The sequence below is a fragment of the Centruroides vittatus genome, unplaced genomic scaffold, assembly GCF_030686945.1.
Source record: "Centruroides vittatus isolate TY-2023 unplaced genomic scaffold, ASM3068694v2 contig_911, whole genome shotgun sequence".
Taxonomy (NCBI): Eukaryota; Metazoa; Arthropoda; class Arachnida; order Scorpiones; family Buthidae; genus Centruroides; species Centruroides vittatus.
The window spans coordinates 581,878-596,198 of NW_027122600.1; the positions used below are offsets into that span (position 1 = coordinate 581,878).

At 30.0% G+C, this 14,321-nt stretch overlaps 1 protein-coding gene across 2 annotated transcripts in view; it reads left to right on the forward strand.

The window, feature by feature from the left end:
• The first annotated feature begins 266 nt into the window (after nt 1–266).
• LOC136984274 (mitochondrial outer membrane protein SLC25A46-like) overlaps nt 267–14,321 on the forward strand; it is a 32,772-nt gene continuing 18,717 nt past the window's right edge. Inside the window, exons 1-4 of one of the 2 annotated variants that reach the window (XM_067281189.1) lie at nt 267–489; nt 11,642–11,684; nt 13,137–13,194; nt 13,271–13,348. In XM_067281189.1, the coding sequence (XP_067137290.1) occupies nt 402–489; nt 11,642–11,684; nt 13,137–13,194; nt 13,271–13,348 (267 nt within the window). In that variant the 5' untranslated portion in view covers nt 267–401. The remainder of the gene's footprint in view (nt 490–11,641; nt 11,685–13,136; nt 13,195–13,270; nt 13,349–14,321) is intronic. The other variant, XM_067281190.1, reaches the window with a different exon arrangement.

The following is a 14,321-nucleotide window of genomic DNA, read 5'->3' on the forward strand; positions in this document are numbered from 1 at the left end:
TGTTTTTAAACACCAGAGGGCGAGCATCCGGTGAAAAATGCGAATACCCTCCGTGGATTCGGTCAAGCCCACTATGGCATGAGAGAAAGTGATAAAGAATCTGACAGAACATTAAATTCATTAAAAATACAAAATCCGAAAACTAAAGCATTTTCATATAAACAAGAGAAGTCTATAAAATAAAAATGTTAATTAATTAATTAATATTTGAATTTAGTGAGATCTGGCAACGTTGGAAAGTTGCTCTTTAATAACAAATAATAATAATTTAAGCTGGCAACTTTGCTATCTCCGATAGGGCACGAGCTGAGTGTGAGGTTAAATATGAATTTAACATAAAGTACTTGCACTAGTCACTGTCTTTATAACCAGTTATTGTACTATTATTAAATGAATATATAATGTCTGGTAAAGTTATCATGGAAGAAGATTTTATAGGAGATGCTTCTTCAATTCCTATCCCTTCCAGTTTGCCAAATGATGAAAGTGGTATGTAACCAATTAACTTTGTGCATGCTCTTGAATTAAAGAAAATTAATGTAAATATTAAAATCATTCCATTTTATGGAGCTTTTCATTTGATAAACCTCATGTTCAGTTTACATTTTTTTAATTACTTAAATATTTCAGATTATTTTGATAATTCTTAAGTATTTTCAACAAAATATGAATTAAAACTTATATAAATTTCTATTTTACAAGTTTCTTAAGTTAGTCATTGGGCAAAAAATTTTATATTAAAATTCTTAGTATTTTGCATTTGACATGGTTTATATTTTTCTTACAGTAGCACCTGCTTGATTTATTTCCGGGCGGTTACATTGGTGTACAATGGGTTAAAAATGTTCTTGATCAGTTTGACTGCCCTCCTTCCGTTATGTTGAGAAACTAAGCTACTATGTGTCCGTTTTCGATTGATACGATGACTGGATGCCATTTCTTTAGTTATGCAAAATTAATGAAACCTTGCATTCCAATGAAGATTGCTTTGTGCATTTATAAATAAAATCAAATTCCCATTATATTCTATTCTTTTTCTTGCTTTCCCACATTTTTGTTTGAGCTACAATCTTGCACTGCTTTGCTTCACCCTTGCTTAGTTCAAATGCTAAATGTACTCTAATAGAAAAGCTCGTTACTTCTTGGATTTTAGCTGAAACTGACAATATTGCCAATTTAAATGTTACAAAATTATGTGCCTTGAATTTGTCAAAAAGATTGAAAATTTAATTATGCAAGATAAATTTGTTTGGATTCTTCAGATCATTATGTTCTTGTAACATCTTTAGTTTTTTCATTCTATTCTCATATTCTCGTTACGTATGTATGCATGTATATGTATATATATAACAATATCTTGTTCAATTAATGCTGCAATTAATCATTCAGATATATGATAATGAAGAGAGATTAAAGAATTTTTGGTTACGGTCTACTTAGGTAGTCCCAATGGCTGCGCTTCAGACTATTCGTGCTTCCGATGGACTCCTCCCAGAGGGGAGCCGCCGGCAGGCTGCTGAGTGTTTAACATCACTAGTTATTGATTTACGATAGTTCTTGAACAAAAGATAAGAAAGGAAACGTCTACTAAAAATATAGTTAATCTAACCTAACCTAACCTAACCGAAGTTCCACCATTGGGACTAAGTAGAATTTAACTGAAATTTTATATATAGTTTGCATAAACTTAAATATTTGTAACTTTGCTGAAATTAAGATTATTAATATAATATTGACTACAGAAAAAAATTAGCAAATAAATTACGACAAATAAGTAAATGATAAATTGTAAAAAAGATTAACTGTGAGGATGGCTAGGAAAATATCTTAAAATAATTATCAGTTTCCAATATTTTTTAGTTTACATTTATTAGATTTATCAGTTAATTTATAATGGATTTCAATTAGTAAAATGATAAACTGATAGATTATTCTTATTAGTTGAAAAATCTATGGTTTATGAAAATGAGCAAACAGAATTTATTTCTTGTTTCTGGTAACAAGGAAGTAAATCTTGTTTGCCTAGCTGTCATTCTGTCTGTTTTATATAAGTGGGCTAGTTAACTGTGTTGTTAGGAAATTGTTTTTATAATTAACCATAGTAACTATATGAAAAATTTAAGTATCTAAGGAATTTTTGCAAAATGTAAAACATTTTCTTGAATACTATATTCATAGTCTATAATTAATTGAATTCTATATGCTTATATATAAATTTTTAGGTGTAATAATAAGGAATATAATAGTTATATATAGTCATGAATATAACTGTTTTGATAGTTTGCTTTATTGAATTGTAGTGTGCATTATTTTGAAAATATTTATATTAATTTACTTGTTTGTCTCATATATATCGGTATGGCTAATGTAACCCTTGGTGCTGAGATGGTGGCTCATCTCTGATTCCAGCAAGAAAACAGTGGGATGCACGTTCTAACCTAACCTAACCTTTTCTAATAAATTACCATAATTATTAGCAACCAAATTATTAGAATAGGTTAAGTTAGAATGTGCGTCCCACTATTTCCTTGCTGGAATTAGAGACGAGTCGCCATCTTGGCACCAAGTGTTACATTAACCATAGGGATATATCACTACAACATATACTAAATAAAAACACTTTAAATTCATTTTTAGATACAAATTATAGTAAAATATATTTTCTATTCCTCTTCAAGCAAAATACAGAACATTTTCTGATATAAGGATTGACGAAGTGAATTAAAGCAGAAAATAATAAGTAGATGTATATGATATCACGTTTTAACAGAGGGTAGAAGTAGGAAGCAGTTATATGTTGGAACTATAAGATTATCTGTAAGTGCTAGAATATAAGAACATAAAAGGGGATATTACAGAACAGCAAAAAAATGATATTGCACTTAGTTGAGAAGAATGGAGAAAAGAAGTAAAGATACAATGGAAATTAGATATGAAGTATAGATTGTCAAAAAGAATAAATATATGAGTCTGAAAAATAATGGCCCGTATGAATAAAAATGAAGGAAATGCTAATAAGCGTAAGGTAGAAGTATTAGCATTTCCTCTGTTTGGTATCAATAATGATTACCTTTTATCTCTGAGCTTTTGGTAAATGAGTAAAAGATTTTTGACATGCAGGTTATGACAAATTTAATCTCATCCCTATGTTCTATTTTATTAGCTGTATTCCATTCATATTAGTTGTATGTGTTGCCCTTTGTTAATTAGTGTAGATATCCAACTAACTTCAATGCTAGTGAACATGCATCTGGCATCATAAATAGCTTGTATGTTTAATGTAGGTTTTCCTTTTTAATTAATATACTCATCACCATGAAGTCTAGGTTTTTTTTTATTCCTATGTGAGTGCAGTTGGAAAGTGGTATTTATTTTGCCATAGCTGTTTTGCTTCCACGACAGAATGATCTGTTGTAGGAAATTTTATCCAACAATTAGCCTCAGGTATAATTTTTCCACAACATTGCTCACAGTTCATGACACTGTTGACTTTTCTCACCAAGTTCTTCTATGCCTTTTTGGAATGCAGGATCAGCTAAATATCTTAAACATATTTTCATTTTTTGTAATAAAGTTGCACACTACTGCATGATTTAGTTGTCACTCCTAAAAGATTGTGTGCCAACCATTCAACACTTTCTTCTTCAAACCTAAATAACACCTTGAAATCAGACTTGTGGAGAGGAACAAAGTTTATAATATTTAACCTCCTTTTAGATATTAAATAATATAAACTTTGGAGAGGAAAACAATCCTCCTTAACAGCTTGTTTATTTATTATTTAACTACTTCAGCCATAGTTAAACATTAACAGAAAATAAACCTAGATAAAAGCAAAACAAACCACACTTCTTGCAGTTGAGTCTGTCTAACTAGATGAATATATTTTGAAGGATATGCTTATAATTCAAAGTAAATGCTTACTTTTATTCATATGGAATAATTATTATTGAAGCAAAATCTTTATTCAAAAGCATTTGCTTCATTCTCATAAGTATAAGGTTTTGCTTCTATTTTTATTCATATGGCTAAAAGGATTTCCTTCAAATTTTACAAGAATAAAGTAATGCTTGTTGTTCATATGGCTCAATATGATCAACATTAAGGACTCCATGCTGTCTAATGCATGGAAGTATGAATAAGAAATATGAATGATTAGATACATCATTAAATTTAAATCAAAACAATGCAAATATAATTCAGGTTGTTTGGAAAAACATTTTTGTTCAATAGAGGATAAACAACAGAATAATCTTTGAATCGGGGCATTTGAATTAGAAGAACATATATTCAAGGTTATGGAAACTTTCAAATGTGAAGATACAGAGAATATATGTATATACCTCCTGAAAATGGATGTTTGTTAAAGTGTGAAGTATTCTGATATTTGAGAAATACTTAATGTATAAGTCTGCAATAAAACAGAGGTTACTAGTTCAATTTTATTTTTAAGAAATTGAAATACTGATATTTCATTTGAATTTTTTGGGTTTTTTTTTTTTTAAATAGCATCATGTGACATATATATATATTACTAGCAGGTAGACCCAGCGTTGCTCGGGCAAAAGTAACGATAGCAAAGATTAAAATTATTACATTATAGTCACAAAAGAAAAAGAGTAATTTCATCAACAAACTGAGTTTTTCTAAAGGAAGGTCGAATTTGAAAATCGAATGTTCTAATATTGTTCGATTTTCACGACTTGTTCTGATTATATCGTTCAATTTTCATCGAATGTTCTAAAGAAGAAAGGTCGAGAAAAACCGAACTAATGTGTTTAAATTTGAAAATTGAATATGTTCTAATATATTATCTTTTTCTTTCTTTCTTTTTTTTCTCCAGCGCCGGTAAATCTTGCACGTCGCTTTCTCTTGTTCTCCATTGTTACGTAACACTTCCATTGTTACTTAACACCTCCATTGTTGATGGAAGTGTTAAGACTTAATCCTGTCCCTCTCCCCGTGGGGAGGTATTTCGAAAAATCCCTTCTTAGTGTGCGTTCTCGTGACGTATCCTAACTGTGTACCAAATTTCAACTTTCAACTCCTAACCGTTTGGGCTCTGCACTGATTATTATTATTATGTTGGGTTAAGTGAGATATACTCGGTTAACACCGGTGGCTGTGTACTATGCCGGACCAAAGTCAAGGCATAGTAACCAAAACAGAAATTAAAGAAGTGTATCAGTGTGTGTGTCTGTATTCAGGAATTTTCTCACAATATGACATGTATTCAATATAGTGGCCTTCTGTAGTGTGATGTATGCGTTTCTATTCAATTCTAATGTGCCCAGGCTTTTGTGTAGTGTGTGTGGTATGACACCTGTAGAGGAGAGAACAACAGGTACAATAAGCACCCTATCCATCCTCCACAGATGCCTTATTTCCTGGGCAAGTTCTGTGTACTTACTAATTTTTTCAGTGCATGCGTTTTGTATATTGTGGGTGTTTGGAATGGATACGTCTATAATGTATGCGATTTTATTGTGTTTGTCAATGAGTGTGATGTCTGGTCTGTTGTGGTAAATTGTTTTATCTGTGATTATGGCTCTGTCGTAGTACATTTTGTGCGTGTTGTTTTCCAATACTGTCTGTGGAATGTATTTGTAGTATGGTTCGTGGATGTCTACTAATTTGTGTTTCTTTGCAAGCTCTTGGTGTATTATATTTGCTACTTGATTATGTCTGTGTAAATAATCTGTCTGTGCCAAGAGCTTGCAACCAGAGGTGATGTGTTGTATAGTTTCTGGCATGATGTGACATTTTCTGCATGTGTCATTTGTGAGTGTTGCATCTTTGAGTATGTGTTTTCTGTAGTTTTTAGTATTTATGACCTGATCCTGTATGGCAATCATGAATCCTTCCGTCTCCCCAAAGAGGCATCCCCGAGCTAACCAGCTGTTTGACGCAGTTTTGTCAACAAAATCCTGGGCCAGATCGTAAGGATGCCTGCCATGGAGTGCCTTTCGAGCCCACGATTGCTTAATGGTGTCTATGCTTTTTATATGTTGTGTTGTGTCCATATTATGAGAGTGTAAGTTTAATGGTGTGTTATTCGAGTCTGCTAGAGTTACTGCTTCATGTAATTGTGATGTTTCTTGTTTTTTGTAGAAAAACTCTCGCAGTGACTGTATTTGTTTGTAGTGAAGGTTAACTATGTCAATCAGGCCACGTCCGCCATCTTTACGTGGAAGGGTTAATCTTTCTGTGGCGGATTTAGGATGATGTTGTTTATGCTTAGTAAGTGTTGTTCTTGTTTTCCTTTGGAGTTGCTCAAGATCAGTGTGAGTCCAATGTATAACTCCAAAAGAATATGTGAGTACTGGGATGACATATGTGTTTATTGCTTTAACTGTGTGTTTTGCATTTAATTGTGTTCTGAGAATAGCATTTAACCTACTTTGGTATTCTTTAATTAATCTTTGCTTTATTTGTGTATGTTCTGTTAGTTTGGCCTGTTGGAATCCTAAATACTTGTAGAACTCGCCCTCTTCCATGGATTCAATTATGTCTCCATTTCCAAGCGCAAAATCTTCTTTCTTCAGGATTCCTTTTTCTATGTGAACTGTTTTGCATTTATCTAGGCCAAATTCCATTTGTATGTCCTTGGTGTATGAATGTGTGATTTGTAGGAGTTGATGAAGTTGTTTTTGTGTGGATGCATAAAGTTTTATGTCATCCATGTACATGAGATGTGACAGTGTATACTGTGTTGTTTTTTCATGCCTGATATTGTAGCCATATTGTGTGTTGTTTAACATGTTGGATAATGGATTCAAGGCTAGGCAGAACCAGAGAGGACTCAAGGAATCTCCTTGAAAAATTCCTCGCCTAATAAAGATTTGGTTTGTTTGTATGGAAGTGTTATGAACCCTGAGATGTAGTGTTGTTCTCCAGTGCTGCATAGTGTTTTGGAAGAATGTAATGAGTGATGGATGTATTTTGTACATGTGTAGAATATGTAGCAGCCAACTGTGTGGAACACTGTCGAATGCTTTTCTGTAGTCTATATATGCCATGTGTATGTTTCTGTGTTGTTTGTGTGCTTGCCGTAGAATGACTGAATCTATGAGTAACTGTTCTTTGCATCCCTTGTGATTTCTACGGCAACCTTTTTGTTGTTCTGTTAGAATGTCGTGTTCTTCAACATGTTTGTATATTTTGTTTGCGATACAGGATGTCAATAATTTGTAGAGTGTTGGGAGACATGTAATTGGTCTGTATTGTGTGGGGTCTGTGGTATTGTTGTTTTTAGGTTTCATGTAGGTGATGCCCTGAGTAAGAAAATTTGGCATGTCTTGTGGATTGATGATGATGTGTGTTAGGTGTTTAGCTAGCTCCTGGTGCAGTGATGTAAACTTTTTGTACCAGAAATTGTGAATGTTGTCTACACCAGGTGTCTTCCAGTTGTGTGTTCTGTTAACAGTGTATTGGAAATCATGTATGCTTATTTCAACACAGGGCATAGTTGGTATGTTGTGTAAGTTTTTGTTCTCCTCCTCAATCCAGCCTGCTTCAGCATTGTGCGTGACAGCACTGGACCAAAGAGAAGACCAATATGTTGTGAGTTCTTCTTCTGTTGGTGTGCCACTGTGCTGTGTATCAGTGTTTGCTTTGTTATTAATTTGTCTGTAAAAGAGTTTTTCATTGTTTGTAAATAATTTATTTTGTTGTTTTCGTAGTGTACATGTTTTGTATCGTTTGAGTCTACGTTATTATTATTATTATTATTATTATTAACTCGTCTCGATTATATATATATAGATAAACTAAAATATATATAAAAATGTCCACTAACCAATTTTTAATTCAAGCCAAATGATCTACCAGATTAGCAGGCTATTTTAAGGCTACTTTTAATAATCAAAATGTTTAATTATTAAAATTAGCCTTAAAGTATCTTGATAATCTGGTAGATTGTTTGGCTTTAGCTAATGTCAGTTTTTTGGTATTAAAAAATCAAGAATACCTAATTTTATATGTGATCTAGGTTTCTTTTTTAGTAGAGGAGAGCTAAAATAAATATACTGATTTCCTTTCTGAAACACATCAGCAGTATTGGTCTAGGATTTGTCTTGTAAAACAAAAGAGTGACAATTAATTTGTGATTTCATTCTTTTGGAAGAATAAGGAGGATGTAAAAGCTTATAGTAAAGAGACAGAAGTCCTGTTTGTATATATTTGGATGATTGCAAATGAGATCCATCTATTAAATGAAATTTTTTGACTCAGTTAATTAAAAAAAACTAAATGACTAATATTTCTTGATAGATATCAACTGAAAAAAACATCAGAATAACATTGAAGAGAATAATCAATAGACAAATGAAAATTGTTTGTATAATTTTTGATTTAATGAAACTCTTGATGAATCAAGTCAATTTTTTGACTGACTGACAGTCAAACTTTTAATTGTAAAATTCTGACACTGGTTGAATGTGAAATTAAATTGTATCTCGAAGTTATCTAGTTCTTTAAAGAGTACATAAACATTTCAAATAGATTCTTACATATTTATGTGGAGTACTAATGATGTGTGTCACACTTGTATTTATGCATATACATTAATTTGATTCTCTCTTACTAGTAAATTGCTTTCATGAACACTAGTATATGATTCTACTGACTGATTAACTGCTATAAATCAAAAAATGTATAAAATAATCATTCTTATTTATTTTAAACATTCTGTATTAACAAAAAAAAAGTCTGTTTCACATATTTGCAGAAACAAAAGAGACTGCATATTGTCGGTTATTAAAAATAAACATCTTTAAAGTAACTCAAATTTGGATGAGTGATAATGTATTAGAAAAAAAATTCTGTTCTTTTTCCTTTCATTTTTCACCTGGGGACCTATTCTGAGTTGTATCGTTAAGCTAACGAATACAATAAAAACCAGTTTCTATCAGAACCACGTGATTGTCATTTAATCAACTGTGAAAATGCTATTCTAAGTCATACGTTTCATTTTCGGTTCCGATAGCTACATGTGATGACTAAGCTTTTCTTATTGATCACTCTCGAGGTGCTGTTAGGAACGTAACAAAAGTAAAAAGAACATGGCGACTTTAGGTGTAAGGATGATATTACTTCACGAGCAATTGGAGATAGAGAAAATTAGCATTGGACATCATGAATCTTGGTTTTTCGTCTGAGATAATGCTTTTCGGCTGAATGATATATGCTTCAAAGAACTTTGTCATCTTTCAAAGCCATTACTATTACATTTATGCAATGAATTATGAGAAAAGCTAGAGCTAAGGCTGAATTTACAAGTAAGCTTTGTAAGCTGTAACTTAGGGCCTCGAGTTTCAAAGGAGCTCAAAAATTTCTAAAAAAAAAGAAAATTTAAGTGAAATTTTGTAATAATTTGTTTTTTACAAACCAACAAAATATACTTTACTTTTTATTTTGTGTAGTATTTAATTATATTAATAATCAATATTGTTTATATTATATTTCTAGTGATTTCTTCTTTTTAATATAAAATTTATTTGATTTTGATTTTTATAGATAGCTTTTCTTAACTTTTAGTAGCTTTTTTTGTCATCGAAAAGTGACGGAAACAAAACTTTTAGTGTTTTCCTTTTTGAATTGTACCTTATTTTCTAATATGTTGCAAATACTTTTTAACAATAAAACATTTATGATTTAAAATTAATATGTTTATGTTAATTATCTTTTTTGTATGGATCGACTTCTAAAATTGTAAAGGATTGGTAAAGGACCTCACACAGTTTTGAGGGCCTCAAAATGCCTAAATCCGACCCTGGCTAGAGCTGAAGTGTTTTAACTAATATCTCAAACTGACAAGTTGTAGTTCACTGGCTGCGTTATCCCTTCTTTGATGAAATTTTAAGAAAAAATTAGTCTATAGAATACTAAAAATTTGGAAAACAGCAGGTTACAGTCACATGGCAAAAATACAATGTTAACTAAACTGTGATTGGTTAAAGAGTAACAACTATTGATAGCATGGAACCCAGAAGCATCTCGATTGACTACTCATAGCAAAACCCACTTAACATGGAGCATAGAATAGCAATTTGTCTAAGGTTCTTTAACTGCTTTTCGCTAAAGAGACTTACCGAATGTCCTGTGAATTGCTCTCGTTGAGTTATCGGAAGAGCTCAGAATATGTCCCGTGACATAGATCCTGGCTGGAAGAATCTGATGTAGTACATATTGCAGTTGAATATTTTAAAACAGCTCAAAATTTAGCAGAATGTTTATACATTAATTTAATAGATGACTACATCATGAATTGAATTCATTTATTGCACGATTTGCATTGAAATATTTAATTTCACCACAAGTATTATGTCATGTGAGATTACTTTTTTACTTGCATTAAATTGGAATTTTATAAAGAAATATAATGTAAAAAATAATTCAGCACATCAATGTTTTTCCTCATTAAGTTTTTATAATTGATTGAAGTCAATCTTGGAAAATGAGCTTGAATAACAATTAAAATCAAATTTTAATGCCAATTATGATCTAAGTAAGCAGTTTTTAATTAAAATTTCTTTTGTAATCAAAAAGAGTCTCTCTTATACCAAAATATATGAGAGGAACACCTTTTTGAGAAAACAATCTTTCTTAACAGCTTGTTTATTTAGCCCAAAAATTATTATATATAACTAATTCAGCTGTATGCAAATAAAGTAAGTCAAGATATCCTGTATCAATATGAAGACAATTGTTAGTGAGCCAATGAGTAGAAATAGCAGAATAAATTGAACTCAAAAGACAGATTAACTGATTGATGTGTAATTACACATGACAATCTTCTTGTTGTCAGTTCTCTGGAGGAAAGGCAAGAAATTTTTATATTCTTATTTTTTTGTTTTGTACCATTATAAGGTAGGTACATAGTGGATTTTGTTTCTCAAAAACTTGCACAAGTTTTTATCCATGCTCTTCTATGGGGAATGGACAAAGTCTTCTAGATTTTTTTTTCTTGTTAGACTTGTCTAAAGGATAAATAGTAGTAGCTTTCACTATAAATATTTTTATATACATTCAATTCTATTTTTGCATGGTAGATATGTTCCCAAAACTCTGTGTAAAAAAATTTCAGTCTATTTGGAAAAATTAATATTGATTTCAGTAAAAATAATATAAGTCAATTAATATAATAAATTTATATTATTCACACAAGTTTAATTTTTCATTTGACTTTCTCAACTAAGAGCAAGAGCTATTTTGGTGTTTAACATCAAATGGCATACAAAAACTATTCTGTATTGAAAGAAATTGGAAGGAATGCAATTATACAAACAAATCATCAAATTTGGAATGAAATTTTCTCAGTGTGTTTCAATGACAGGATAGTCATAATGAAAGACCAATTGTTGCTACATGCATTCGAGTAAATCATAAAAACAGCCAAGTCTTAAAATTAGTTGAATGTGTATATAACTTTAAATTGTAAATTTTAAGAATTTTTTTTAAAGAGAGCAATCTTCTAGAAAAGAATATTTTTTTTTTTTCCTTTAAAATTAAAGGCAAATTTATTGAAACAGATTAAAACAAATTGTGTTAAAGAGAATTGCAAATGTCTCCAATTTATTTCTTTTAATTTGTCATTAAAAATATATATACAGTATATATATATTTAATTTTTTTTTTCCAGAAAATATACAGAAAGTCACTACAATTGGAATTAATGCAGTTAGGTAAGATGAATTTATGTTTACGTAATTTATATTTTACACATCTCGTTCATCTGAATAGCTTTGTCTCGGCTACCATTTAAAAATGCAAATTTCTTTTTGCATAAAAGAAAGTTTGTGGTTTAATTATTTGAATTTACAATTTGGTCTATATATTGAATTGTAAATTCAATACAGCATACAATTTGTTATTAAGTATTGAAGCAAATTTTATCTAAATCTGTAAATGAAAATAAAGTGTTAGAGAATAAATCTTCTAATTTTGTTATGAAGTTCTTTGATTTAATCACTGAAGTTTTGTGCACCACAGTTACATGCAGTGATAAATTAATATCAGCATATTATTATTAATTTTCTTTCATATTTGGTAGTATGTACAGTCAAACCTGTTTTTATGCGGGGGATAGGGACCGCATTAAAAAAGACGCATTAAAAAAATCGCACGAAACTTCACGAATGGCTGTAAAAAATAGTTTTCGCAACACAATTAAAAAATATTTTTTTATGCGGTCAACAGGGACCGCATAAAAGAAGTCTCACATAGAAAATAACTCAAAACCGTACGAAATAGAATTTATTGACAACAGATGTCAGCACTTGACTGCATCGTCTGGTCTATCGTCTGTTTTACATATTTTTGTCCAGGTGGTGTTTTGTTGACTTAAAAAGTAAATTATTTCATTTTTCGCATATTCATGCAATAATATTACTATAATAAGTGCATTTATGCTATAATAAGTTTATTTAGCTATAATAAGTCAACGTGAGACATGACGAATCGCACGAGACTAGTCGCCAACTATACCGCACAAATAAAAAAATCGCACAAAAAAAACCGCATAAATTAAAAATTCGCATTAAAAAAATCGCACAAATAAAAATCGCACATAAAAAGAGCGCATAAAAACAGGTTTGACTGTATTTGATTTATAATAGTTAAAATGTCTGAGCAAGTGAAAGTCAAAGAAAAATTCAAAACTACATCATATTTAATGTTAAATACATATAATTAAGATTATACTGAACATTATTCTCTTCAGATTTTAGCAATTTTATATAATTTTAATTAACTAATCATTAATAAATTTATAAGCCAAATGGTTTAGTTTATAGACCATCATTATTTGATAAATTTGTAGTTTAATGTGAAAACAACTCTGTTCTTTTTAAAAATAACAAATCATAAAAACAAACTTTATTTTTTATCTTTTTTTTTTTTTTAATTATTTTGAGTAATAAAAATGCCAGACTATCATTTGAACTTGCAATTGTTTATCAAGTGAAATGTCACATGCTAGTTTAATCTGGTATTGTGATATTATTACTGAAAATTTTTAAATAATTGAAATATAAAATATATTTAAAGAGAACAATTTTTTTTTGTGAGTAGACATAATTTTATAGATTTGAGAAGTTTTTAGTGAATTATTTAAATATTTATTATTTAATTTTTAGTTTAATATGTGAAAATGTGATTAATCATCCATGTACTGTGGTTCGTAGACAGTGCCAGGTAAGTCGCTATAAAATTTAATAACTGTTTATAAATGTATTAATTAGAAAATAATTTTTAGTTTAATTTTTCATAGGTTCATAGAAAGTCGATGTATTATCATTTAACACCATTTACTCTCTTCCCAATAATGGTCAAATTGGAACGTCGCCAAGTAAGTCGTATTTTTCTTTATAATACTTTCCTATTGATTTATTGAAAATTTTGAATAAAATTAGGATATTACCATACTTAGTAGAGCTAAGCATAATTTGAAATAATTTGTTATAGAAATTAAAAAAACTTTATTTGACAAGTGTTTATGGTTATTTTATTTCTCCATTTGCTCATAAAAACACATACAGACACACAAATACGAAGTAATTTTATCTAAAGGTAGGTGTTAATTACCAGTCTTTTACTAATAATTATATTAATGTCTGAATTAAATTCAATAATTTAGAATATTCTGAAAGTAAAGGTTTTGCCAGAGTTGGACTCAAACCTGTAAATTCTGCTTATTGTGCAGATATGTTGCCAGTTATGCTCTCTGGAAATCCATCAATCTCTGCTTCCATATCAATTAATTTGTTACATAATAACTACAATTTATTTGCTGAAATAATCCAATATTGAGAAGATTGATTTATTAGATGTTTTATTTGTGAATATAAAACTGTGTTTATATTTAAAGCAATTCAACAAAAGCTTCAAAATTTTCATGTTTTCTAATTTTTTTCAGATTTTTAAGAATTTCACCAAATTAATATATTATTCACTCTCTTGCATATTTGAATCAAATGCATGTAATTTTTCACTTTTCTTGTCAAGTAATTCCTTGTTATATTTTGCATATTGGGAGACAAACCATATGAGCAATATATCGGTGTAATATAACCAATGTATCTATCTACCTGTTTTATCTATTTTAAATCTCCTGTGCTGACTGACTTTATTCTGGGTTGTATTTCACACAGTGCTGGTTTCAGTATCATTAAGGTAATATTTCTTTGCCAATAGAAATTCAATGGCAACTGATTTTTTTAAAAATTATTGGCTAAAGTATTTTTTTACATTGTGCTAGTTTTAGTCTTTTAAAATATATCTGAATAATATAATGAGGCATAATATAACAAGGGACTGCTGTA